Source organism: Salarias fasciatus, chromosome 7 (genome assembly GCF_902148845.1).
Source record: "Salarias fasciatus chromosome 7, fSalaFa1.1, whole genome shotgun sequence".
Classification (NCBI taxonomy): domain Eukaryota; kingdom Metazoa; phylum Chordata; class Actinopteri; order Blenniiformes; family Blenniidae; genus Salarias; species Salarias fasciatus.
Window position 1 is genome coordinate 16,471,523 of NC_043751.1, and position 27,483 is coordinate 16,499,005.

At 43.6% G+C, this 27,483-nt stretch overlaps 1 protein-coding gene across 2 annotated transcripts in view; it reads left to right on the forward strand.

Annotated features, from left to right (window-relative positions):
* Window positions 1-27,483, forward strand: part of shank3a (SH3 and multiple ankyrin repeat domains 3a) — a 119,693-nt gene that overhangs the window by 55,836 nt on the left and 36,374 nt on the right. Inside the window, exons 8-13 of one of the 2 annotated variants that reach the window (XM_030096899.1) lie at window positions 4,007-4,084; window positions 4,511-4,577; window positions 5,214-5,443; window positions 5,612-5,781; window positions 14,177-14,358; window positions 14,849-14,872. In XM_030096899.1, coding sequence (XP_029952759.1) covers window positions 4,007-4,084; window positions 4,511-4,577; window positions 5,214-5,443; window positions 5,612-5,781; window positions 14,177-14,358; window positions 14,849-14,872 — 751 coding nt within the window. The remainder of the gene's footprint in view (window positions 1-4,006; window positions 4,085-4,510; window positions 4,578-5,213; window positions 5,444-5,611; window positions 5,782-14,176; window positions 14,359-14,848; window positions 14,873-27,483) is intronic. The other variant, XM_030096900.1, reaches the window with a different exon arrangement.

Sequence of the window (27,483 nt, forward strand, 5' to 3'; positions counted from 1 at the left end):
GTGCATTAGCTTTACTCATGTTGCGGGAACCTAAATGTGTCGACTCGGTCACGTTGTGGGGCGATACCTCCGATTCAACCCCACAACATGAATCTTTTAAATCTATGGCGCGAGGTCTCGCCGTTCCCCCTGAAACAGGGTCAGGCAAGGTAAAAGACAGAGTTGAGGAGTTCCGTTTCAGGAGGGGATTTCCTCGAGAGGTGAGGGACGGGTTAGATTTTCCTGCTCCGTAGTGAAATGGGAAGCACTCAGCTGAACTGAGGGGAGCTTGCATGCTCTCCCTGTATCTGCGAGGGACTTTTCTGAATTTGCTCCAGATTTGTCCCACAGTCTCCCTTCTTGAGGCTGGACTAGCCATTTGTCCCGGGTGTGACATGCCCTTTCCTCACATTTAAATGAGATGCTATCCCGATTTCTCACACCCTGAATTGCCTAAAGCCTGTATTGCAGCTTAACGGGTGGATTTCTCCAATAAACCTTTATGAATAAAAATAAAGTTAATGCAGTGTCTTCGGAAGTCATGCAAACTGGATGTGATGTGAAAAGTTTAATTTCCAGTATCTTGTAGTGCTTCTTGTAAGTCCCCCGTCTGGTAATAGACTTCATCCCAGCTCGTGTATTTTCCCCGCTGATGAGGACGGCTGCTATTCTGCTCGTGGAGCCCAAACACCACTTCCACCTGATTGATCCCAGGCGTGGTGCTTCTTCGCAGGGTTCCAGCAGGCCTGAAGCAGGGCCGGCCTGGGATGATTATGTACAATCACAGTAATAAATGAGCTGAGAAACTAGTAGTCCAGTGGCAAAATCGATAAATCCATATGGAGAGAGAAAAGAGAGTGTCAGAAAGAGGGGCCGATAGATGAGGCTGGTGGAGAGCGAATGAATGACCAGACGACAAAGTGCCTCAAAAAAATCCTGCTCTCAGTGTCTGGCCGGCGATAAACATTTAGTTACTGACCCCTCAGATTGGCAGCGGTGATCCACAGTATTGAATAAAGGAAAAGAGGGGGTATTGTGCCTGGCATAAAGATCATTCATGGGCAGTTTGGATGGATAAAAGACTGAGCGGAAAAAACAGGACTTTAGGAAATAATAAATGAAGACAACAGTGATGAGTGTCACGAACAGAACTGCCCCGACAAGCCGGACCAAAGGCGTCTCAGCACTACTTTATAATAAATAAGCCATGGAGAAAAGGTGCTGCATCCTCTTGTGAAAGAGATTTTATGTTACGCTGCTGTTGAGCACAGTAATGAAGTATAATTCAGCTCTCATTTAAAGCTTTTCCATTTTGAATCGCACTTCTTATGTAATTTAGACGTTAGTCACAACCCAGTGCAAAAAAAAAAAATAAAAAAAATCTAGCAGAAAACTAAATCTGCTGCCTCAGTTCTAATGTAATGAGAGATTCTCCGGGTTATAAATATGGCTGTGAGATGATCCATCTGCCGCAGCCTTTTACACATGACTGACCTGCATCATTAGAGGAACGTTCTTGACTTAACTCGCTACTGTATGCATTTCCGGCGAGCTCAAGTAATCACATGTAGCAACCACAAAGAGGACCGGAATGGTTTTCTTAACGAATTCCTATAGGACGCCTCGGAGAGGAGAGCAAGACAGATGGCGCACGCTGTAATTGGCTTTTCCATATGTGCGTGCATGTTATTCAGAAAAAAAAAGAGGGTAAAAGTCGCTAAATCACTCAAATTGAAAAGCTCAACTGAGGTGTGAGTACCTGACATTCTTCAAATCTGATTAGGACTCGAAGGCTTGAAATCAACAGGAGCAGAGAGAACAATGAGCAGAGATTCAAGAGTCTTGTCGTCAGCTCTGTGTTTCTTTTAGAACCAAATCTTTCTGCCTCCTTTGCCTTGCATTGAGACGACCGCAGCAGTAAGGATTTCATTGATTTTTTTTTTTTAATTAATTACTCACCTGGAGACGCATGAGGAAACATTTATGCATTGAACCAACCTTGTTTTCATACTTACTGTGCATTTATAAACATAATAAGAAAGACTACAGAGCTTGAGTCATGAAAGCAGCTGCTGAGAGAAACAGATGGATATTATACAGTATTGTTGTGTGAGAACATCTATTTTCCTAGATTTTAGATTTAGTTATAGTGTTATAAGTTGATATTTTTCTTTCCTGGTTTTAAAAGGTTCAGTATAATAAAGAGGTATACATTTCCAAATGCATTACTCTGAAAGCAGAACTGGTTATAGATGCAAATCATGATATTGACATATCTAGTAAAAAATATGAACATATTTAATTTTGCACTTAACCTCCAGGCCCTGTGTAAATGATTGTATCATTACATTTGTGCCCCTGTGGTTTATGTCTTTGGCTGACTTTTTCCATGAACTGCTCGAGTACATTGTATTACTGAACCACTTTCTGAATAAAACATACAGGGCCATGCACAATGATCACATTTAGTCATATATTCACTTATTTAATCATGATCATCATCACAGTTTTACTTAACATTGAAAAGTGTGTGTGCTTTGCTGTGATTTCTGACTATGTGAGTGTGTGAGTGTGTGTGTGTGGCACTTATGCAGCTGCATTATACATTGGAGATTAGCATTAGCTAATATAACAGCCATAGGCGTTCATCTGTATAGGTTTTACTTTTTATTTAGCTTCATGCATTATGGATCAAATTTGCAGTATTTACAGATTTTCTGGTGTCTTCACTATCTACGTTCAGGTGAACTATGCAGGTTTTCCGTGTTTCGCTTGACTCCCCGGTCATGCAGTGGAACTCCGGTCTCAGTCGCAGCACATGCGCTGCTGCTATCTGTGTCGCCCACCCGGCGGTGCTCCGGTACGTTCAGGAGCGGCTCGCCAGACACGCCCGACTTGATGAACGAAACTTTGTGGATATTATTATATAAGCCACACGGTCTCTCAAACCGCACGTGCACGTCGGTTAATGTGTGACTTAATGACGGCGGGAGTCACTGTGCTGATTGTGGAGAAAGCCTCGTCCTGTCAGTTCCGCCCTCTGTGTTAAATTACATATCGACCCTCAGTCGGGGGGCGCATGGACGCTCAGCCCTGTCTATCAATCCACAGCTGGGCTTTGATTTGCCAGAGGGTTGTGCTCATTTCCAAACAGAACATCGAACGGTCTGCGCGTGAGAAACACGATACATCAGGAATTCGGTTTTGTGTTTGATGAAATTGTAATAACCTGTGAGAAGATTCTGAGCCTGATCTACAGAACTGAAAATGGGTAAAAAAAAAGTGGATATTATGCACACGTGTGGAAGTAGATCCACTAACGGGCCACATGAGGACTGTGTGCTAACTGACACACAAAAAAACACACATTGTTATTCATTGTTGATGACCTGCAAAAAGCACGCAAACTGAAAACGCAGTCCATCCGCATGAGTATGCAATTTATCACGCTTTTACGCAGTAAAGCAGGCCCGCTGTGGTCTGTCCTGTTTCACCCTGGATGGCACTCAGCGTGCACATTCACTGTAGCAGTTCGAAATGTTTTTCCTCCGCTGGTTTCTCTTATCATAAGACAGTGACCAGTCAAGCAAAAATGTCAACATTGTATTTTGAGAAGCTCCTAGTAGAATATACCTTTTGCTAAATTAAAAAAAAAAATGTTTCGCCACAAGCATTTCTCAAGAAGAAGTCCTGATTTTTTTTTTCCAGCATCACCTCTGTCAGACTCATTGTTAGACAGTTTTGTCAGTCTGTTTCTTTTACAGTGATCAAAGAGGTTACTCAGAATGCCGCCTCTGGCAGCAGGAGTCAGACTGCATTGCACACAAATAATTATACTCTACTGGTTGTTAGATTTTTGCTGCCACGTCCGAATTCCTTGAAGGTCTTGTATGCACACAGATTTTTTTTCAGATCATTTAGACCACATCTTGGTGATCCTCTTTTTTAGTTTACTTTCTGACGCTACACTATAACTGTACGGTGCGCCATACAAACAGTGACACAGGAATCCCTCTCTGACTTTCAGGATAGCTGTGCACGAGTCCTGCTGTTCCGGGGGGCCAATAAAGAGATAAAGAATTACAACAGCCAGACTGCTTTTCAGGTTTGTGTGATAAACCGGCAGCCGCCGCATGTTTCTTTGTATCATATGCTTCAGGTAATTGACTGCTGATGCGCTGAAAGCGTTCACTGCTATTAGGACAAACACAAGCAGCGTTGCGCCTCCAGCCCACACAGGGTTACAGTCGTCCTGCCTTTCTGCTTGATGAAATCCATGCGAAATTGACACTGACACAGATTTCCTGTGCACAACAAACATAATTTATTTGTACAAAAGGCAGGCTGATCCGCGCAGCTTTCACAACATATCCACACACCATTTCTGCACACCGGTGCCAACAAAGGGCTTATTTGTAAATTATTCATGAGAGTGAATTAAAGTAGAAAAATTAACAAAAGCAAATGATTTTTTGTTTTCCCCTCTTACATATTTCTCTGTTGATTTTCACTGCACACTTCCGACTTCCAGGTGGCGATTATAGCAGGAAACTTTGACCTGGCAGAAATCATTAAGGTCCACAAAGCATCAGATGTTGGTGAGTAAGTAGCAGGGATCACATGTTCACATCATTCAGAGCAGAGCTAAGCATGCATGCAAAGCTGACTGTGTTTTGGATTGAGAAAAATTGAAAATAAAAGAAAAATGCATGAATTGTGAGCAGTGGAGAGAAGGTTTGTGGGGTTTAATTGATCTCTGCACAGTTTGATGGTTTCTGTCTGGAACAACATGCAGGAAAACTCTGCCATCTGGTGTGGATACTGTGTAACGCTTCAGTCTTTTAAATAGTTCACTCCAAACGTCTTCTCTCACATCAAGCGGAGGAAAAAAGGGGAAATCTCAAATAATGTGGAAACATTTCTTTGAACACATTTTCTTGTTTGCTTTGAGTTTTTGTTTTTGTGTTCTTCTGTGTTCTTTTCGTAATTCTTGGATAATAAAATGTAGAGGAATTATAGATTCTTTCGCTGAGGCTTTATTTTTATTGTTTGAAGTTTGATGAACAATTTAATATATCTGACTCACTACACAGCCTCACAGCCATTTTCTTTTTTAATCTGTGCGTAATTGTAGCAAGCTTTAACTAAATTTTACTCACCAGAAGTTGGGTGTAGTACCATTTTCAGAATCCTGCAGTCAGATGTTCCTTCAGGTTGCGTCCCTCTCCTCCCAGTGCCTTTCAGGGAGTCCCCTTCCTACACCAACCGTCGGCGCATTGTTCCCGGCACCCTGCCCTCACCACGCTCCTTGCTCCGCTCTGCGAGTGACAACAACCTGAATGGCGACCATGATCACATCCACGGTCCGCCGCCCCGAGAGGTCCGCGGACGCCCGGGTCACTCCCCTGTCCCCTCGCTGCGCAGCCTGCCAGCGTTTGGGCAACAACACAGCAGCCTCGGAGAGGTAGGTCACCTGTGCCGCTGTGAATTTTTCACATGTGCGTCACGTGAAAACACACATTTATATCAAATTAGAAACCATATATTTGCATAAAATCAGCATTTGTCATACTAGCTGGTACAGGCAGAGAAGTTTTGTTTAACAGACTAAACTGTTTTTGCACTTTCTCAGAGCCGTCATGGGGAAATCCCTGATAGCAGTCTTCAGAGCACCGGCAGCTCCAGATCTTCTCATTCCCGTTCGCCATCACTCCATCACCTGCACGAAGAGGACAAGCCAGTTCCCAGGCGCTCCCACAGCCACGGCTACCCTCATGGACATGGTCCTCGTGGGAGACTCAGGTCTGTAACCATCCCTTCAATTTCATCTGTTATTTTCTCGAATACACTCAATTGGGTAACTCTTACAGAGATTTGTAGCAAATCCTTCCTTCCCGTTCCTCCTAAATGATTTCATCACAGTAGACAAACATGGCAGCCACTCATTCTAAATAGATAATCTGTGATTGGCTTCAAGATTATGCCCCTTTCCTGATGTTTAGATCTGATTTTGAACATTAAAAATCTCCACGGCTTACAGGCTTGTGAGACAGTTGTCAGCTCCTTCGTTCATCTGCTCCCCTCTGCTCCAGGTGATAAACATGACATTGCATCAATCAGTGTTGCTTATTTATTCATACAGCAATCTCTGGCACATGTGAACGTCACATCACTGCCAAAATTGTGTCTGTAACCTGCCCGCTCAAGTAATCTAGATCTGCATCAGACTTAAAATTGAATTTGAAAATGTCTCTCAACATATTGTTTCAGATTTAAAGAAGTACTGTTTTTATTTGCTTTAATGTAGTGCGTGTGTTCGTTCATGCGTAGCTCCTGCCTTAGTACAGCGTTACATCATAATCAGTGACATGATGTGAAACAGGCGTAAACAACAGGCCTGTTTGTGGGGGGTTAGAGCTTTACTGAAATGCACCATTTGTTCAGCTGGGAGGACAGAGGGCGAAAACATGCTTAAAGTCTGTCTGTGCAGTTGCACGGGGAATCGTGTGTACATGGCCATGTGCACATGACAGTGTGGTTACAGCGTGGCGACAGACAGATGGAACGGTCTAATAATGATCACCACTGGGCCCAATTGAAGACTGCCAATCTGTGTGTGCGACTGTCGGTTTGTGCGAGAGACACGGAAAGACGGTGGATACAGTCTGAAATTAGAGCGGTGAGTAATGTCGCAGGATAAGCCGTTCGGTTCAAAACAGCTTGCCAGCCGATTGATAGAGAAATCCACAGATGTGGTTGTGCTGCTGGGTGCTGGAACAAATCTCCTCCCTCGTACGCTGAAGCGTTGCTCAAAGTGCAACAGTAAAGCGGGGCTCTGATCACATCTCGGAGCGAAAAATCTAACTGGTTTACGGACACTCGGTTTGTTAGGCTTTTTATTACGGTCGTATGTCAGCGCGAGATCACTTACGCACAGCTCACACCTAATGCGATTTCCCGATGCCACACACTGCGCGCGCGAAATAATGTGTGTTTGCGTGCGGCAGTCTGACGTCTGACAGGGGGAATTGCATTACAGCTCTGGCCGAACTCTCTCCTCTAATACTCTCCTGTCACTTTACTCCATTGATCAAAGCCTCCATCTCACCCGCACGCATTTTTGCACATTCACATTTTTTCTTCGAAATATTCATAAACACACATGTAGCACATAAACATTGGGCTTTTGCAAAGTTAAATGTGTTGCCCTCTGCACGAGCTTCAACATTCATCGACAGATAATCACAGTTCTTGCTTTTCCACTGGACTTGTGCTTAAATTCACTTTTGCAGGACGGACCGAAGTGAAATGAAAAGGAAAGATGGCTTTGTTTGGAGTGTCTGCTGCGTCCTGACCTAAAAGGCCTTCTGTACACCTTGTTCTTCGGTGTGCTTTACCCTTACGCCACGCACAAAGGTGGGGAGAATGAATAAAAAGCCCAAAAATGAGCAGCTGGTCTCTATAGCCAGAACCTGCACCCAAGTGAGACTGATGCTGTCCTTGAATATTTTCTCTGTAATATTTCTCCCTCCTGCTCTCTGTTTCTCTCGCTGACCTTCTGTTTATGCCCATGGTAACTCTAGAGGCATTATGGGTGCCAGGGGAGTGTGAAATTAGCTTGGCCGGTCAACAGTGTGCCCAACGGCAGACTCCAGCAAGTTCCTGTGGAACTCGCCATCATTTACCTTCGCTCAGACGTGCGCGTCGCTGCCAAGGCTCCATAGCTCAGAACATTTAGACAGAGACAATAGAGAAGCTACATATAGGTCAGACAGCCTTATCGAGACTGAATAGAAACACAATAATAAGCAAAACAATAATCACAAAGGAGGATTAATGCTGAAAAGTGCAGACATAACAATCAATCTAACCGGTGCAGTGAACAAAGTAATCTCACGTTGTGCAGAGTGCTAATGTGATGAAACAGGAGCATTTTATCGGAGCAAAGCAAATTTAGCAGTGTCAGAGGAGGCTAATTGGCTACTTACCATGATGTGTCGTCAGAAGAACGGGGTGATTAATCTTTAAAGGGACATTTTGTTGTCGGTGTTGGATCGAACTGTGTGTTGAGGCCCTAAGTTACATGTCAAGAATTTCTAAGAAAACGCATCAGAATACCAGATTCTGTAAGTAAATGACGGAAACTTCTAAGTTATTCTGGTCATTTATGTAGGGGAAGTAGTTGTTGAGGAGAGAAACAATGCTAAGGACGGAGAGGAGACGAGGAAGGTTCACAGAAAGAGAGGATCGCAGGCGATTGGTGTGTGGAAGGAGGATACCGGAGAGAGCAGTGTAACAAGGTCAAACCCAATTGGAAAAATACCAAAAGGACACAACTGTGTGTTTTGACAGCGCTGGGAAACTTTTATCACAAATGTATGACACCCTGGTGACTCTTGTCTTGCTCCAGCTGCTACATGGTTGAAAAGCTCCACTTCTCTGCTCTGTGCCAGTTTTACATTTTTCAGATTTCATAAACTTTCTGGGATTTCTGGTGATGAGAAGCACCGATTCTTTCAGCGGTGACTGGACGTCAAAGACCGAATGTTTCCTGAAAACACCAAGGACGAGGAATTCCCCGGGGAAAGTTTTTATTCAGGGAACTATTTCCTCACACAAAATCGTCAATATTCATGAGAAAGCAACAATGCCATCGCCTACCAGTGTCGTAGTCTTATCCCTCTTTCTTTTCTATCCTCTTCTTCTTTGCTGCTTTTTCAACACTTTTATTTCCCCTCTCTGCATTAATCACACCAATGGCTTTTGGAGTGAAAAATAGTTGTGCCGTCTTAACAACCAAAGGGTAGCGGGCTGGTATTGATCACCAACAGTGTTCAGAAGACTGGAACTCGTCTGCAGATAGCAGGCATAGCGACGGCTCTTACACATCTGTAACATAGAAATGGCCTCATTTCCCTCTCAAGCCTTCACCATGTGACTCCACTTGTTCTCCTGCAGAGCACAGGCAACAATCTAACACCCGTGGTAGCCGAAATGTTGTTCCTGCCAGCCACATCTTCCAGGTTTTCTTGGAGAGATTTGGAAGCATTGCCAGATTGGACGTGTAAAGCCTCCAGCGCGTCCTGGGTCTGTCTCAGGGTGGACTTCCAGTCTGACGTGCCCCTCAGGTTTCATTCCAGGCCTTCTCTGCATATCTTAATCGTTCACCTTGTCCCTGCGAGGGACACTAACTTAGCCTGGTTGCTTTTTGTCAGTTCCCAAGGCTTATGACCGAAGGTGAGAGTTGGAACACTGATCAAATGAAAGCCTTGTTTCCAGCCTCGGTCCAGCAGAAGCCCCGCTGTACATCACTGCAGGTGCCACGGCGATAGCACCTGTCAATTTTTCATGCTGTCTTTGCTTCACTGGTGAACAAGGTCTCAAGACACTTAAATCTATTTGATTCAGCTGGAAGTGAATTGTTTATGTTTCTCTTGAAGCCGTACTCGTCCTCTCCCTGCGAAGGCCTCAGAACCCCATATTTCCTTTACACATTTACAGGAGCAGAACCTCGGGGGAATGTTTCCAAAATGTTAAGTTGCATAGCCTTTTGTAGCTGGATCGGCTTCAAACACTGTTTTAAGACCTATGGGCCTTTTGTCTTGTTGCTGAACATAAAGATGAGGGTTACTATTTAAAAGTGATAGTTTTTTTGGTAGTCATAAAAACTGAGATTGTTCAGTGAGTGAACCGAGCTCCGTAGGTTGTTTCACTGAGCTCATTCATTCTCTCAAACAGAAGTGTGGTGCAAACGACGACGCTTATCAAACTATTTGACCCTTACCTCTAATCCAGCTTTGCAGAGCAGCTGTCTGTAAAAACAGATTTGCCCTATGCAGCCTTAATATGTTTGGCCCCACGAGCAGAGTCCGTATCCTCTTCGATCGCCATAAACACTCCCATGATGGGCAAGAACCAAACCGAAAGCGTGTATTCATTCATGTGCAGCAAAGCAAGAGCAGACTGTTGATCATTAGGATGCAAAGTGTGATGCTGATTAGCCTATGACTGTGTTCATAATGAGCTCATCTCACCTTAGAGAGCCGGCTATGTGAAGCAAAACCCATTTACCCGAAAATATGAGGCAGTCATGTAAAAAAAAAAAAAAAGAGAAAAGCCTACACTGATGCAGCTTAGTGTGAACACGTCAGTAAAAATGACATTGAATAACATTTGCAGGTGCATCTAGACTTTGAAACAAACAAACAAAGTAAGGCGGGTTTACTTTGCTTTTTGTTTTTTCGTTTTAAATTCTGTTTGGTTACTTGCTTTTATTGGGCTCCTTAATTCATGGAAGCATCTGATTCTCAGCATCAACAGTTTCACACAAGCTATGACTGAACATCATGTACAGTGATATAACAGTCACTGATGGTATTGATGAAAATCTGTTTCCCTTTTGGCTGCTTAATACTGTTTAAACTTGAGCAGCTATCCATAAATTATTAAAGAAAATACCAGCTGCCACTGAAAACATCATCTTATTTTGTCACTTATATATCTTTATCATATAAAGACTGATACGTGGAAGTAAACCTTCTTCTCTGTTGTATGTCTGATATATAGTATGTCAGTATATATATATAGTATGACATTTTAAAGATTTGGTACTACATATAATCAAAATTAAGATGGACTCATACAGGACATTAGAAATTCTGTACAAACCTGGTGCTCATCAGTGCTACTTTAACAAACACCAAAGAATGATATACTGCAAGGAAAAAACAGCAATGCAGTGTGTGTCCTGTTTACTGTAAATGGATAAATGGATCCTCCCCAATAATATCTTCAATATTTCCCTTCAGCATTCGAATATTTAGGTACACTGCAAGGTTTGAGCTACCTTAATAATCCTTAAAAAAAGGAAAAAAAAAAGGTTCACGCTTAATATTGAAACTAAAACTTCAAACTTCACAGTGTGAACACACATGTAAAGGTTCATCAAATCTGATCTCTCCTGGTATTCATCTGAAATCGTTTTTGGAAAATTTTCTGTTTTACAGTTCCAAATGAATATTTCGGACTTATCAGCACATTTGTGGAATCATTTTTTCTCTTTTATTGACAGTTGCCATCGTTACGCAGGCAGGGCTGGTGTCCAAGGAAACCATCAGAGCTTTTGTAATACACTGCATCAGATGTTTGTGTGTACTCGCGTGTGCGTGTAACCTGCATGTGTGTGCACATTCATAAAAGTAGTACCTTGATGAAAGTGAACATCAGAGTATTGCGAACGAGGAAAGTGGGAAACAAAAAACCTTGCTGAAGATAAAATCCAGGTATAGGTCTGTGTACAGTAAACAAATAACACTAATACCAATTTAACTATTTAAAAAAAAATGATACAGCTTTGTACAACGACAAAAATGCTTTTTCAGATTTCTATCTGGGGAACAGATGAGAAATAGATGGAAAACCTTGTAACTGTTATTAGCGCTTTTGGGTCATTGTAACAATAAGGAAGAATCTGTTCATTTCTTTATTTTTTCTCATTTGGAAAGGTTTTACAAAGTGTTCTGGTAGACTGCAAGATCTGAAATAATCAAAGATAATTCTCAGCTCATTCTTCGGCAGTCTGTTCTCTTGTAAAACAGTGAAAATTGTGAAAGTCTGTGTGTGTGAAAATCTCGGCTTCGTCACACATGCAGTTGACCGGTCACGCAGGAACATCTGGTTACAGTCTTGCCCCTTAAGAATAACACATTCAAGAGCCGCTTCAGGTCTGATTTCTGATCCACGGTTACTAAAATCAAGTGAAATATTCCAACCCGGAAAGCCGAAGTGCAGTTTAACCCTCAGTCCATTAAATATTCACTCACCGACGCTGAGAAGAGAGCAGGAAGCCGCTCCACCCTCCTCGCTTCTCTGACCTGCGGATAACATGTGTCTCCCCGGCTATCATCAGCTCAATTTCAGGGAGCAGCCGGGGTCAGACTGTGTATGTAACCTCACGGTAGGTGTGCTGGCCGGTAGAATTATGAGCCTGGAGGAGGCGGATTTGAGTCACTGAAATGAATATCCTGTTAGAGATTCGTTTTTTTTTTTTTTTTTTTTTGTATTGTTTTACATCTGTGTCATCTTGACACAGGTTCATTTCTTTCAACCCTCCCACACCACACTGCCGCGTGTGTCGCCGGCGTTCGGCGCCGGGGCTCAGACATTAACATGCGGCAGCCATCTCGGCCCCTCAGTCCCTGCGGTAATTGGAAAGCCGTCAACAAGCCGTTGTTTCGATAGAGAGAGGGACAGAGACAGAGGGACTGCGCGAGATGGGGAGAGCAAGAAAAGCAATAGAGACCTGCAGCGAGAGAGAGAGAGAGAGACACACACACAAATAAGGCTTAAAAAGAGGAAAGGGATGGAGAGAAGGACAGAGAGAGGAGGGGAAAGGGCACAGCAGGCTGGAATCAGGTGAATGAAAGCATGAAAGCTATAAAGTAACTGATGCGATATGCTGAGGGAGGAACGTGCAGAGTGAAGGAGACCGAAAGGCAGAGAGACGAGAGTAAATGGTTGTAAATGGAATAAAGAATAGAAGCAGCATCCTTAAATCACATGTTATAGTAAATAAACACACACACATTCAAGCGCATTCCTCATCGAGTAAAGAAAAGCATCCATATTTATTTGTGTAATTAAAATGCAAGCATTATGTGTGCATTTTTTTTACGTGCACTGAGAAATAATTCTGAAGAAAAAGGCTGACACAACACAAGCAGAATGAGGCTGGATGTAACTTACAAAGCAGTGGTAAATTGGTGATGAATGGAGACGAGGCGGAGCTCTGCTGCTGTGCTGTTGTATTAGAATTCACAGAGCGAGAGAGCGACAGAGAGAGGGGGGGAGAGAGAGAGAGAGAAAAGGGAGGGAATCGCACTATCAAAGAGTGGAATTAAGATGTGACGCAAAGAAATGTAAAGAAAGAGGAATAAGGAGGCGAAATGGAAGCAGGAGAGTGACGGAGTGAAGGAGGGGATTCAAGGCGAAGGGAAAGAGGGAGGAGCGACAATTAAAGCAAATGGGCTGGAGCATTTTGCCCACCACCCCACTGCACACAAGCACACACACACACGCACACACGCACGCACGCACGCACGCACACACACACACACACACACACATACGCGCGCACACATACACACTCGCAGCTTGCCTCAGGGAGCCATGGCGCATGCACACTCTCACGCAGACAGGCAGGAGGAGATCAATCGTGCTCTGGGACTAGTGTGTGTGTGTGTGTGTGTGTGTGTGTGTGTGTGTGTGTCATCAATGTGTTAGCGACATGCTGGTGGTGGCGTATGCCATGCTAGTGGAGGTGCGGCGTTAGAGGAGGGGTGGGCGGGGGTGCCGTCTCTGTTTGTGCACAGCTAGAATGCACATAGAGGGCTTTTGGCGTGTGAGTGTGAGCGAGCCGTCAGAGGGGAGGGGAGCGACGGAGCGCAACAGCAGCAGCGGCGGCAGCAGCAGCAGCAGCAGCAGCGGCAGCAGCAGCATTGTCAGAGTGTGTGTGAGTGTGTGTGTGAGCGAGCGTGCATGTGTGAGGGGTGGAGGGGAGAGGAGAGGCAGACGCGGCGGGACTCCCGGGGAAGGGAGCGGGAGTTGGGGAGCAGACCCAGCCTCTCTCCTCCTCAGCAGGAGAGCCCGGACCCAAGGACGAGGCGCGAGCCGTAACCCAGCCCGGAGCGTCTGGAGCCGGGGACGAAGGAGGGGGGCATTTCTCCATCTCTCAGGAGGCGACTTCAGCTGGAGCACAAACTCAGGATGTGTTTGGCTAAGCGGGGCTTCAAGGCGGATCTGACAGACCCACACAGTGCATTTCCTCTTATCATCACTTACTTCTGCTTCTACCTCGATTAGGATGCGAGGGAGAAGGGAGAGATAGGAGGAGGAGGTGCAAGAGAGCAAGAAGGATATTGTTTTTGCTATAACGGAAGGAGGTGAGGGAATTAAAAGAAGAAGAGGGGTGAGAGTGACTGGGAGGAGTGTGGTCTTCTCTCAGGATTCTCCCATGGAACACTGACTATTGACTGTTGACTGGCAGGTACTGAGGCTTGCTCATGAATCCCTCCCTGGCCACTATAACTACCAGGGGGTGTCACCAGGTTGCCGTCCCGCTGACGACCATGTCAGTGACCACAGGATTCAGTTACCACCTCCCTGGAATCACCACAGTAACCTATGTGTTTGTTTACAGCCCTGGTTCAGTGCAGCGAGATCCAAGCCCACCTCATCACACCCCCCCAGCACTGACAGGCCCCCGTGGGCCCAAACGGAAACTCTACAGCGCCGTCCCAGGGCGCACTTTCATCGTCGTCAAGCCCTACACGCCACAGGGGGAGGGAGAGATCCAACTCAACCGCGGAGAACGGGTCAAAGGTAGGCCGTCCGGTCTAACGGGATTTTTCCATTTCTTTTTTTGTTTGTTTGTTTTTAATGTTTCTGGCTCGCTGCAACTACTAACACTTCACCCCTTATGCTGGGAATAAGCTGTATTTCATAACATGTCAACAACTTTCCATCATCTCCAGTGGTGTTCAGGACGTCCCGGGAAATCCATGATGACTGATCTCTTGCATGAGTTTCAAAGTTGGTTTTTTTTGTTGCAGAAGGAAAAAGCAGTCATCCCTTCACCGTTACGTCGGCCATCACTTCACTAATTCTCTGGCTACAAAGCAGTTTTGTAACCTCTCGCTCTGCGAGTCGTTTCCGGTGACATTCGTGCTCGAGATTGTGAACTATCACCTCATTGACTTTCTCAGTGTGCTTTGAATGTGCCGTTTTTCTGCCTTACTCGGAGGTGCAGTCAGTGGCTTTGCTTTTATGTGTTTGTGTGTGTGCTCTTGTCTCCATCCATGCTTCACTCAAGACTATGACTGTAATGACGTAGAAGGTAAACTTCATAATATTCTTCTCACCCTGTATCTATCTCTCCCACACGCCTCAGTGTGTCAACCCTCCACCTTGCAGTGTAGCAATTAGTTCCCGGCCCTGTTTGAATCCACTTGAGATTCGTGCACAATCTCAGTGTAAATCTGTGATTACTTCAAGGAGAGGGCATGCAAATTCAAACGGGTCCTGTGTGCTTTTGGTTGTGTGCATACATAGAGTGTGTTCTCCCTCCACTCCAAGAGTGCATCCCCCTCCCCCCACAACCCCAATGCACAGCTGCCTTTATTTCCCCCTCCTCTTATCACCTGTCCACAGATACCCAGCTCTACATTGACCCTGCATCCTGCCACTTCACATACATCAACATGGATCAAACCCACATTAGCTTAATGGAAACAGTTCCCTCATGTCCTTAGAAAGGCCAGAGAGAGAAGGACTGCGCTCCTGCTGAGACCTCTTATGCTCCTCCCGGATATACAGAGGAACAGGAAGTACGTGTTGAGGGTCAATTTGGAAAACCAATTTGGAGTTTATACACAGACTCTCATGCAAATCACTTATTATCAACCGACATATAAGTATTGGATCTTCACATACTACACCTTGTCTGGTTGTTTCCTGGTTCCTGCTATTTTACCTTTCCAAACTTTCAGCAGCCACTCTGTTTTTTTTTTTATATATATACAACAGTGTACCATTTTGTTTGCCAGTAGTGCAAGAAAGATACAAATAAAACAATTCAGTTTCCACTTTTCGCAAAATGATCTGGCATTGTGTGGAGCTGTGACGCACACTGTTGCTCGCACACATGTCACTGTAGATGTGACTCAACTCTACAGCAGCCTGGTGTGCCTCCAACTACTCGGATAAATCAGCTGTCACAGACTTTTCTGTCGCTATAACTGAATCCATAACCCCGCCACTAATGTGAACATTCGGTGTTTTGCCATTCTTTCATGTTAGCCATGCAAGAAACAAGCTTACAGTCGCATGGCTGCCAGCTCCATGGCCCAGCCAAGTAAACCATCTGGCTCCGTTATGCAACACTGACCATCGTAACCATTACTGTATTGCATCCGCTGTGCTGTTTTGATCTTGAGATCGAATATAGTAAGAAGTAGATCAACGGTGCGAGCTGATTGCGCATCTACAAGGTAATTCAGATTCTGAACATGTGGATTGTTTTGGTGAGAGAAGTCTCTGTGGTTGGTTTATTTTTTTATAGTCCTAGAAGGGAGTGACCAATCCCCCTGCTGGATGGAGAGGTTTGGCTGGAGGTAATACTGTTTAACGATGGATGACTCCTAGTTTGATATATAATGCATTTCATCTCATCTGCATTCATAAATTGATAAGTTCCTAATGGTAATGAGCCTTTTTCTCAATAGGAAGACAAAAAGAGGTGAGGCAGATGAAAGGCAGGAGGTGTAAGACATGTTTTTTTATTTGAAAACAAATACAATAGATATATCTTTATTCTGGGTATGTTGATTTATACAACCATGTCACAGTGGAACAGTGAGTGGCTACACGTCTCATGAGCGTATTAACACTGTTTGGTTGGTTAATTTTGGGCGTGCTTCCTGATGTAAATAGTCCGTGGTACTGTGGACTGGTGAGGAGTTTGGATTTTGAAAAGGTGTGGGAAGCACATTACAGGAGTAAGTAAGCTGGGAGGGAAAAAAAAGTGCCAAAAAAAGGTGACAAAGAAGGTCTAGGAAAAGAGGAAGAAATTATTTAGATGATGGGATGGCTTGAATATGACAGGAGAGAGATGTACTGCATGTTTTGCAGGGCATATAGTGATACTAAGATGGAAAGTATCTCATTTGTCATCTGGACAAGCTACTTCAAGAGGCTGTCAAAGGTCATGAGCAGAGGTCTGCAACCTTTTTAAGTGCCTGTTTGATACAGTCTTGTCAATGATTCTAGAAGGAAAGGCAAGCGGAAACAAACAAAAAAAAAACATTACAAATTCTGACTGAGACTCATATACACTGATGTCAATGAATTAATTACTGGGGAAGTAGTGTGTTACTGCCTCCAGTTGGGGAAAAAGGCTTTTACATTTCAAATAATCACAACTCGCTGTCTTCTCATTACATTTTCACATATTTTGGTTTGTGACAAATGGCTGTGGTGATAAATCCCTGTGATAATCCAAAAAACACAGATGGGAGAAATATGGGTGAGCAGCAGTCACAGTAACTTTACTGAATATGTTTGTCATGACATGGATTGAAAAGAAAAAAGCCTGTAATTGAGGCAGATATACGGAAATCCTGCTTGGGCCATTAAAGCACGCAATTAATAATTTATTAAATATTAAAATCAATAAAATATTTAAAAGAATAATATGTTTTAAATGCCATCATAAATGTTAAATTTAAAATGATTGCAAATCCTATTTTGGGGATTAATGACAGCACAGTAACTTTAATCAGATCCAATTTCCCCATGAACAAGTCGTGGCAAGTAGAAATCTTGAGGCTGAGTAACTTTTGGAAACCCTCTAGACAGAGTGACTGGTGAGCCAAAAAGTCTAAATTGAAGTGAAAACCAGCGTAAACCCACATGCGCAATGAATTCTTACAGCTCAGACCCCCTGAGGGCGATTCACACACACGTCACAACCAATCACAACACGACACCAGCACATGTTGTCCCGGGTCTCGTAGCGGGCTACGTGAATTTGCATTTTTGTCAAGTGAAAATCATCAAAATTGTTTGTGCCCTGAAGCCAGCTGTGATAGCGCTTTGGACTGCAAACATGTTGATGATTCAGTTATAGTTAGATAATTAGTCCCTAACCCCCCAAACACACACAACCACTTATTACACTCATCTCTGTTTTCCTGTCTTTCCCCCCCTCCCACACACACACACACACACAACCACTTGTTAATCACTAGCTGATGAAGAGGACCATGTCTACGATGAGATCAGACTGGGTAAAACTGTCTCAATGATGTGTCTTTGTCTAGGATTACTATAGAAGCTTAAATGTGTAAGCAGTGGCTGAATTTGCATTAGTGCAGTAATTTGTGTAGAGGATTGTGCCGCAGCACGTTGTTCAGGCGATATGCCATAGCTGCTGTTTCGTATATGATTAGTTTTCAATAGAAGTCATGCTATAGTTCTCAACGCTTTAGTGCGATCCCGGTAATGTGTGTTTGCGTAATATTGCACAGATTTGCAGTGTAATAATTTCTCTTTTTCCCGCTTTCACTTGTGGTTTGCAGATGACTATCTGGACTCAGACGGTAAATACAGTAAAACCCAGTAGCGCATTTCCCTATAGCTACATATTTCACATCAAATCCATGGCTTAACCTAACCACTTTGAGAGGCGTCTGATTTATTTGTCTTGCTGTTAAACATTAGTTGGCGGTTAGTTTTTGCTCATTGCATGAGACTCAGTTGAGTTAAAGTACCATCATTCAGTTTCTGAAGAGTTTTCTCATATTCTCCAAAACTCCATTTGAATAAAGAGTCTCTTACATTTCTATTGTTTTTTTTTTGTTGTTGTTTTCAATATATATCCAGCATGGTAGTTTTCTGGCAGTGGGCAAATATTACCTCCTTTTTAAAACTCTGTGTTATGTTGTGTTAGTAGCAGAAGTGTGTGTAATACGTGACACTGCACTAACAGATGAGTAGTGATAGTAGCCTAATTGTAGTTAGTTAATTGGCACATTCAGGTTTGAATATTGTGGCTGCTGCTGTACTGAAGTGATTCTTTTCTCAGCCATGTATTAATGCATGTAATACCTTCTAGCTAACAGCCCTTGCTGTGAGGACCATGAGGGTTACGCTCATGACTCTGATGATTATGATGAACAAGAAGGTACGGTTGATCATTTTCTCTTTTTTTTTTATGTCAAAGTGCCTAAAGATGTAAATTATTTACAAGATAGAGTTAGATACCACGCTGTGTGGTGAAATCTGAAGAAAAAAAATCTGCAATCGCAAATAAAAGTTGCTCAGTCAGTTTGTCATCTTTCATGTTTAGTTGCACAAAACACTCTTATTAGGCACAGCCGTGGGCGAGCTTGGTCTGATTGCTTGGTTTCAAAGACTTAAACAGAGTTGTGCGCACCATGTTTATATAATTTCCTTGACCGGTTTCTTATCCATGATGAAGAAATGCTTGGAATAACTCCCACCAGTCTTCACTCTGTGATCGCTGGTCTACTGGTCTGTTGTCTGCAATCAATGTCTGGAGACGGCGTTGGTCTAGACAAACAGCCCTGCTGTCCACCGTCCAGCGGGGGCGTCCGCACGCTGCTCTCCATCCAGACGCTCTGTTGTTGGTAATCACATCTTTTCTGCCTTCTTCTCTTGCTGACTGATACTAGACCACAAGACCGTCATCCACTTGATACGACACTGTGTTGAAGGACTGCCATTCAAATGTATGTCTGTCTGTTGTTGCCAGTAATGGCGGTTTCAAGAAATTAATGCTTCAGAGATTATCAGATTGTGTTGCCCGTGTGTGTGAGTGTGTGTGTGTGTGTGAGAGAGAGAGATGACTCAGTTGGCTGTCACTCCATTAAAAGGTCCCCCGGGCCCAGCTCCGCGGCTCCTCCGTCCCCTCTCTGTGCTCATTCCCTTGCTCGCCTAAGTGTTTGTTTCTGCTCTTTCCCTCCATTGATGTAATCTGATCTCATCATCTGGACGGACATCCCTTGAAAGGCCACTTATAGTCACCATGGTAACCAGTCAGGACACATGCCACTGTAACCAGGTCAAGGCCCCCCCCCCCCCCCTTTTTTTTTTTTTTTTGTGGCACACAATGAAGACACCAACCAACAACACATATCCCAACTTGATCAAACTCAACACAAAACTCAACACAGCAGAGTGTTACAAAACGCACACACATTTAAAGGGAGAGATGTTTGTGTCAACATCTTGCACCACCCCACAGGGAGCATTAACTGCACGTTCAGGACGTTCTTCTCCTCAACAAGGTGACACATTTAAAAGCATGCTTCCGGAACAGTGTATTACATCTCCTGCAGACGCACACACGCACACACGCACACACGCACACACAAACACGCACGGTCTCCAAACGCCATTATAAATCTTGCGGACAGCCATGAAAATGAAACCAGTGCAAGTAATGTTGAGATTAGACATTCACAAACATGATTAATGGGGTTGGGCCGCACCCAGTGTGTGCAGAATATTAACACTGCTGTGGGCGATGGAGGATACCTGGAGCAGCTACAGGGACAAAAATGTGTTTTGATGGTTTAGTACAGGTCTACCTTTACACGGGCTCAAAAAAGCAGCGATTATAGAAGTCGTGCGCCCTAGGAACACACAAGCACTCACTAGAGTGCGCCAGAAAACACCCTTGATTGATTGGATGCGTTCATTTGTACACATGTGCATGTTTGCATTCGCTAAATAACATAGATTTGAGAAAAACACTGCAAAACACTTTTTTTCTGTCAACTTACCTGGGCCAGTTATCTCTGGTAACAGGTTGATCCAGCCATCATTGGGAGCAAAGGTTAAGTTAAGGTTTGATTATGTCTGATCGTGCCTGTTTTTAGTGAGTTTTATTGCAAATGAGGAACACAAGTACATCATTTCAATCAAGTCCATCCTTCATTAAAGTTGCAATTCTCTGCATCACCTTTTTGTTTTCAAGTTTTTCTACAGTAAGATTTTTTTATTCGTCTTTGAAATGTGTTCAGAATACATTTCATTGGCACAAACTTTAACAAACTATCACACTGTGAGGACAACTCACTGATATGAAACCTGAAATATTATTATTCCTGCATTTGCTTGTGACAGTACAGGTAATACCGGTGTGTCATTACTGACAAAAGCTAAAAAAATAACATTTTCTCGACCTCTTGCCTAGAGACTTTATCAGTCCAGCTCAGAATAGTGGGCTGTAATGCCAACTGGTTATCCGAGAAGACAAGGTACTGTACACCCTGGTCCATCACAAGGCAGGCACAGAGAGACACTCACATAATAGTCTGTGTTTTTAAATCAGAATATCTAAAATACATTGGCATCTGTCTGTTACCCAGCAACAGCAACTAAGTACATGTACAGCTCTGCAGGAATAAACACCGGGATAAAAGTATGCCGTCACAAGTTTTCTTGAAAAAGCTGCTTGATCCTGATGAGTAATATAGAATAAAATAGAAATACTTCTCGATTGTGTGTTGTATGCAAATCGACATTTCTGTTCTCAATGTGAAATTTAGCCTAAATATCATTGTTAGCTTCCCACAGTGAGCTTAGTGTGAATTAATTATACTTCATCTCAGTCTGCTCATAGCATGAGGCGTGCAAGTGTGACTATTGCTCCATTGTGTGTGTCTGTGTGTGAGTGTGTGTGTCTGTGTGTTTGTGTGTGTGTCTGTCTGCTTGCGTACTTGTCTCTGTGCAGTATCATGTAAGTAATCGCCTCCCACAAGTTAGATAAACAGCATCCTTCAAGTATTCAGCAACCAGCTGTCTTAATATCCAACCACATATGGAAGGCTCTCTCTCTCTCTCTCTCTCTCTCTCTCTCTCTCCCTCTCTCTCTTGCTCTTTCACTCTCTCTCTTTTATTGCACATGTATTTGTTTGGCATTGAGCAATTTCTTGCAGCTCTGTCATTTATGTTTTCTTGCACCAAAGCATTTGTATAATAAACAAATCTCTATTCATATGGTGAAAGACATAAACTCCCACTGACAACTCCAGTAATGCTGGCTGGGACCTTGCACAGTTTTATAGTATTTTTAGTCTTATACCATTTTCATTGCATGGGATATCGATCCATCTATCCATATTTAGTAGTAATATATTGATTACTCTATTTATATTGATCCTAAGCCTTTAGCAAGTAACGGATTACCTAATATCTTGAAGAACCAAACATCTTGCGTCTTTGTGCCAAGGAATTTACTCTCATACCATTTCCATAATGTTACATCAATAATCATAACGTTTTGATCAATCAGTCAATCGATCATGAACATTATTTGTTTATCATCTTCAGTGCAAATTGGCATACAGATAATTCAAAACTGATCTGAGTAACATCAGGAAAACATTAGAACTTCAGCTGAGAGACGTTCTATGAGGTTTCAGTTCCACATTTTGGGACCTTCAGATTAAACCATGATAGCTTTTTTTTTTATATGCATGCTTTAATGTTTGTCTGCTGGTTCCCAAAAGCCTCCTTGCTCCATGCACTTAGAGAAATTATAACTGACTACAGGTGCTCTCTAGCAAACAGCTTCCATCCATTAGGCTAATGTTTCCTCCAGCCCAGATATGTACCATAGATGTGAGGAGTGTCGCCGCAGGAGAGACAAAAAGAATAGTCTGTCCCGAAAAAGTGCATTTTAAAACATGATCAGTATCTGCGGATAGTCCTCATGCTGCTTGCGACGCGACAAGAGCAATGCCTGCACGACCAGAAGGATATTTAAGGGATTAATGTAGTGTGTGAGGGGGACGTTTGAGGAACAAAGGTGTTGGGGATGAGTGCTTCAGAGTCCGTGCCCAGTGTTTCTCAGGAGCGATTAATGTTATCACAAAATAGACCCGAAGCTAGGCGGTTTATTAACAGATTTTACTCGCCGGTCATTCATATTGTTCCAAGTGTGTGTGTGTGTGTGTGTGTGTGTGTGTGTGTGTGTGTGTGTGTGTGTGTTATTGATACCGGACAGGGTCACAAGCTCAAGGCAAGGACGCTACTGTCCAATCAGAGGAGCAGCGGGGTGCAGAGTCCGGCCCACGCACCTACCTGCTCCCTGCTGAACACACCACCTGTCCACCTATTACACTCTCATCTTTTATTTTAGGGGTTTTTTTTTTCTTTCTTAGTTTGTTTGTTTTCCAAACATCCCCATATGCTGCGCCCTCGATGACAGGATCATTCCACACGCGCCCGCTCATTGAAATTAAAACCCATGCTTGCCTAACATACATCTAACTTACCGAGATGTAGCCTCATACTAAATGCTAATTGGAAACACAGCAGAAACAGCAGTTGCGGAGTTAGTCAGCGTATGAATAAACATGAACAAGGGCTGCATAAATAGGAGCCATTGACTGATGCAGATAAATATTCAACAGAAATACTGATATGCTTATGACGAACAATCGCTCCGTGGTGTCCGCTGTTGAGCGCAGTGTTTGAATGGGACTGACTCCAGATGGTTTTCGGCAACAGGCGTTCTACTTTTCTGCAGTTACAAGTTGCTTTGCAGTCATCGGCATCGAAATGTGGAGGTAGAGGTCAAGTCCTCACCTGCTGATCTCAGGCAGAATAAATTTGGAAAACCTTGTGCCTCGTCATGGTGCATCCTGGTCAAGTCTCAAGACAAACACAGAGAAAGACGACGCACCGAGATGCATTTAAAAATCACCAGCCTTGTTTATTGAGTGTCGGAGGAAACCAGAGAACCCAGTAGTTGATGAGTAAATGAAAACCTCTTTTAAAAAACATTTTTTCAAGGCTAAAATTAGGTTTTTGTTAACATCTGTGTCAAACCTTGAAATCCCATTTATGCAAATTCTGAAGAGACATTTCATCGTACAGGACTCAATAACGATAAATTGAAGACAGAGCCGAAGAATCCTATATATTTTTAGAAATTAAGTATATGCTGTGTGGCTGACACTCATCTCACAATGAAAATACCAATGTTTAAACTTCCTTCTGTGTGAGTTTCCATGTTTTCATGTAGACTGTTTACATGATTTTTAAAACATTGTTAATCCACTCCTCGCTATTTAAAATCCATACAGTATCAGTCGCCATCCATCGAAGTGTTGGTTATAAAATCTGAAGATCTCTATTAAAAATTTACAGTGTTGTTTTTACTGAAACAAAAGGAAATGAAAAAGGAAACAAAGTGTCATGTTTACATCAATCTTCTCCCCGACATTAAAACCGTTAAATCCACGTTCACGTCAAGTCGTCAACCCAGGTCACGTGCAGTCGGCGCCAGGTCTTTCCTTTCATGTTATGGCCTGTAAACTGCAGTCTGGATGCTGGTCGTCTCATTACGCCGTATTCATTCATCACACCACCATTTACGTGACACCCGGGCCGGTCAATCAAATGATTAGCCCGCTGAATAATGAGTCAGCAAAAACACAATCCATCTCTGATCTATTACCAATCAACAGACGATCAATGCCTGGTCCACAGCTAATCAGTCACTTGTATACTGTGAAGGACTCTCGGCATTTTGGTTCTTTGTCTGGAAGTGTAGCAGATTATGAAAATATGATGGGATCATTCATACATATTGATGACAAGTCGCTGCTATGTTCAATATATTTAGTTTCTGCTTCTGTCCCATAAGAGGCAGCCTTTTATGTGATTTCTCCCAAAAAAGAGAACCCAAAATAAAGGGTAACTATTAGCCTGTTCTATTTTTGTCTCCACCTGAGGGTCGGCACAGAAGGAAAGACAGAATGAAGGATGGAATGAAAAGCAAATGAGAATGAAAGACGGCAAATGTGATGTAGCTCCCTTCAAACCGGAGAGGGAGGAAGGGATGAGATGAAAAGTGAAGAGGGATCCCTCTGAGTCAGCCTCGGAGTTTTCCTCCCCTCCCGCCCCCCGCCTCCTCCTCCCACTATAATTTACAACACTCGCTCTCCTCTTCTCTTTCTTTATTTTTCTCCGGCCTTCTCCGCTGCTTCACTCTCTCTGCTGTCATTCACAAAAAGCTTTTAAATGTCCCAGTATTTCTTTTTTTTAGATTGGTAAGTCTTTATTTCTTGCCATTCCCCTTCCCTCTTTACCTCCTACTCCCTTTTAATTATCTTTCTTTCTTTCTCTCTCTCTCTCTCTCTCTCTCTCTCTCTCTCTCCATCTCTCTCTCTCCCCCTCCAGCTCTCTTTCCCTCAGTGGAATACTGATGAGCCAGAGACTGCACCACTCCCTCACCCTCCTTTAAGCATAAAAGTCCTGTGAGGACGAACATGCGGGGAATCACAGCCCCGGTCTGACTCGGGGCGGTGCGATTGTCCCTCTCCCTTGTTATTTATTGGCCTACGTAGTCCATCCAGACTTGGATCTACTCTGGGGTCCACTTAACCTTTTCCACCCCAGCCTTTTAATACTTACAACCTCGAATGCCTTTTTCCATTTTCACCTTCACAGTTTTCATTGAACTCCTCGTGTCTCATATCTTTGCTTTTTAGTTTCCTCGCCCTCCTCTGCTGCTGAAATCCACACCTTGTCCCTGCAGGTCATCAACATGCCTTTTACCTTGTGCATTTTTTTTACATGGACTGCAGACACCAGTAGCCATCACTGTTGCGCTCTCGTATGATGCCCTTGCTGTCGTTTGTGTGTGTGTGTGTGTGTGTGTGTGTGTGTGTGTGTGTGTGTGTGTGTGTGTGTGTGTGTAGGAATGTATTGGTATGTCTGTTGTCGTGTCCCTCCTGTTTCATAAAGCTTCAGCTCCGCTCCTCTCTCTATTCGCTGGAATTGAACTGAGGTTTAATAAAGACTGCAGGGATCCAAATCTAATAACAACTGTACCCTGGCCCCACCCCCCACCTCTCTCTCTCTCTCTGTGTCTCACACACACACACACACACACACACACACACACACACACACACACACACACACACACACACACACACACACACCTCTATGTGGTCAGCAGTACACACTCTTTATTCTGAAAAGCCTTACTCAGCAAGTTTCTTTTTCACATTATGCAACACAGACCATATGCTTGCAAAACAAATATACTTCAGTCCTATCAACCATTTTCTGCTAAGCATCTTTTCCCACACTCCCCTCTTCACTTGGTCCAGTAGGGACACAGGTGGAGATATATTGATACAGTTCGTTTACACCCGTGGGGTCTCATGAACGAATTTTAATTTCTCTTAACTCTCGGGTTGTGTTCAGTAGCTTTATTCAACCGTAACAGGAAGTGTGCGTGTGAGCGTTTGTGACTCGACAGAGCAGTGGAGCACGGCTCGTGGAGCGAACAGCAGGGAGCAGCAACAGAATGTTGAAAAAATACTGAGCCACCTCATCTGGCTCCTCTGAACGTGCAGAAGTGGCTGTACCTGGTTGAGGTGACAGTCGAGATCCTCACTCTATCACAAGGATTGAGGCCTGGATTCACTCCAGTCAGTGAAGGACGGAGAGGTTCGGCACCCTTAGTACTAAATTCAGCAGCTGCAAAATAAATAATTGCACAATTATTCAATCTTCATCACCGTATTGAGTGATGCAGCCTTTGAGTTTGCAGCCTCTTGCTGCAAAGCCAGCATGCTTCATGGCATTTTATGGAAAAAAAAAAAGAAGGTGTATTTGACTTTGGCAAATCCTCCATGGCATTTCTGTCTGAATCAGTGTGAGTGCATCTGTGGCAGAAGGCCATCAGCTTCTCTCAGCACAGCTGCATCCCTTTGTTGTCTCTTTCTGCAAGCAAAAAAATGGGAATTTGATGCATCCATTATGAGCTGCGAGAAATGTGTTTGTGTGTTTTGACAAGGCATTTGCCTTCCTCACAAGCTTCATTGATAACAGTTACCCTCAGCAGTGCGTGAGTGTGTGCGTGAGTGCGTGCGTGCGTGTGAAAATTGTGCATGTTTGACTCGCACAAAGACGCGATGCGAGGGAGAAATACAATGAATGACTCAGCTCAAAGCAAGAGAACAAAGCAAAGCAAGAATTAAAATGAGCTCAATCAGACGTCAGACACAAACACACACACACACACACACACACACACACACACACACACACACACACACACACACACACACACACACACACACACACACACACACACACACACACACACACACACACACACACGTACTCCAGCAGGGACGCATTGAAGCCTACAGGCAGGGTGTGTGAAGGGTATAAATAGCTCTGCATCCTCACTGTTGCTATTTTTAAACCGGGAGTCGTGACTGACTTAACAGAGGGCAAAACAGCGAAGTAACAGGGAGACACAGAGCGATAACGTACGAGACTTTTCGGCAGACAGCAGACTCCTTGGACAGTCATGAATAACTTGGCGTCTGTTGAAACGTCGCGCTCCCCCCGTCTCTCGGCCCGTGTCTTTCTTTTCTGGCTCTCATCTCTCTTTTGTCATTGCTGAATGCAGACCTCTTTCTGTCACAGTCGTTCCCTTTGTTTCATTCTTGGTTGCTTTCTATTATGCCGCTCTCTTTTCCGGTCACACTCCATGCTTCGTTTGAATGTTGTTGTTTTTTTTAAAGCTAAGAAATTCCCATTAATGACCTATTGAGAACAATACAGGATGCCGAACAAGTAACTATCAGGCCTTGAAATACGGGATTTCAGATGGAGTTGAGACGGCCTGGCAGTGTGTTGCACCGAGACAGTGTGTGAAAGTTAAATCTATGAAGGAAATGAAACTGCATCGTTGAAGGTCAATGAGTGTGAAGACACCTGAAACACTCACAGCGTTTACAGACCTGCCCCCCTCCGAACTGCAGTAATCTTGTTGCTGTGTGTGAAATCTTGCAGATCCGAGTTTAGTTTGTTTTTTTCTGCAACTTGACTTGGTTTGCATTCCAAAAATTAAACTCTCTGTTGATAAAAGCAGCTCCTGGGTCC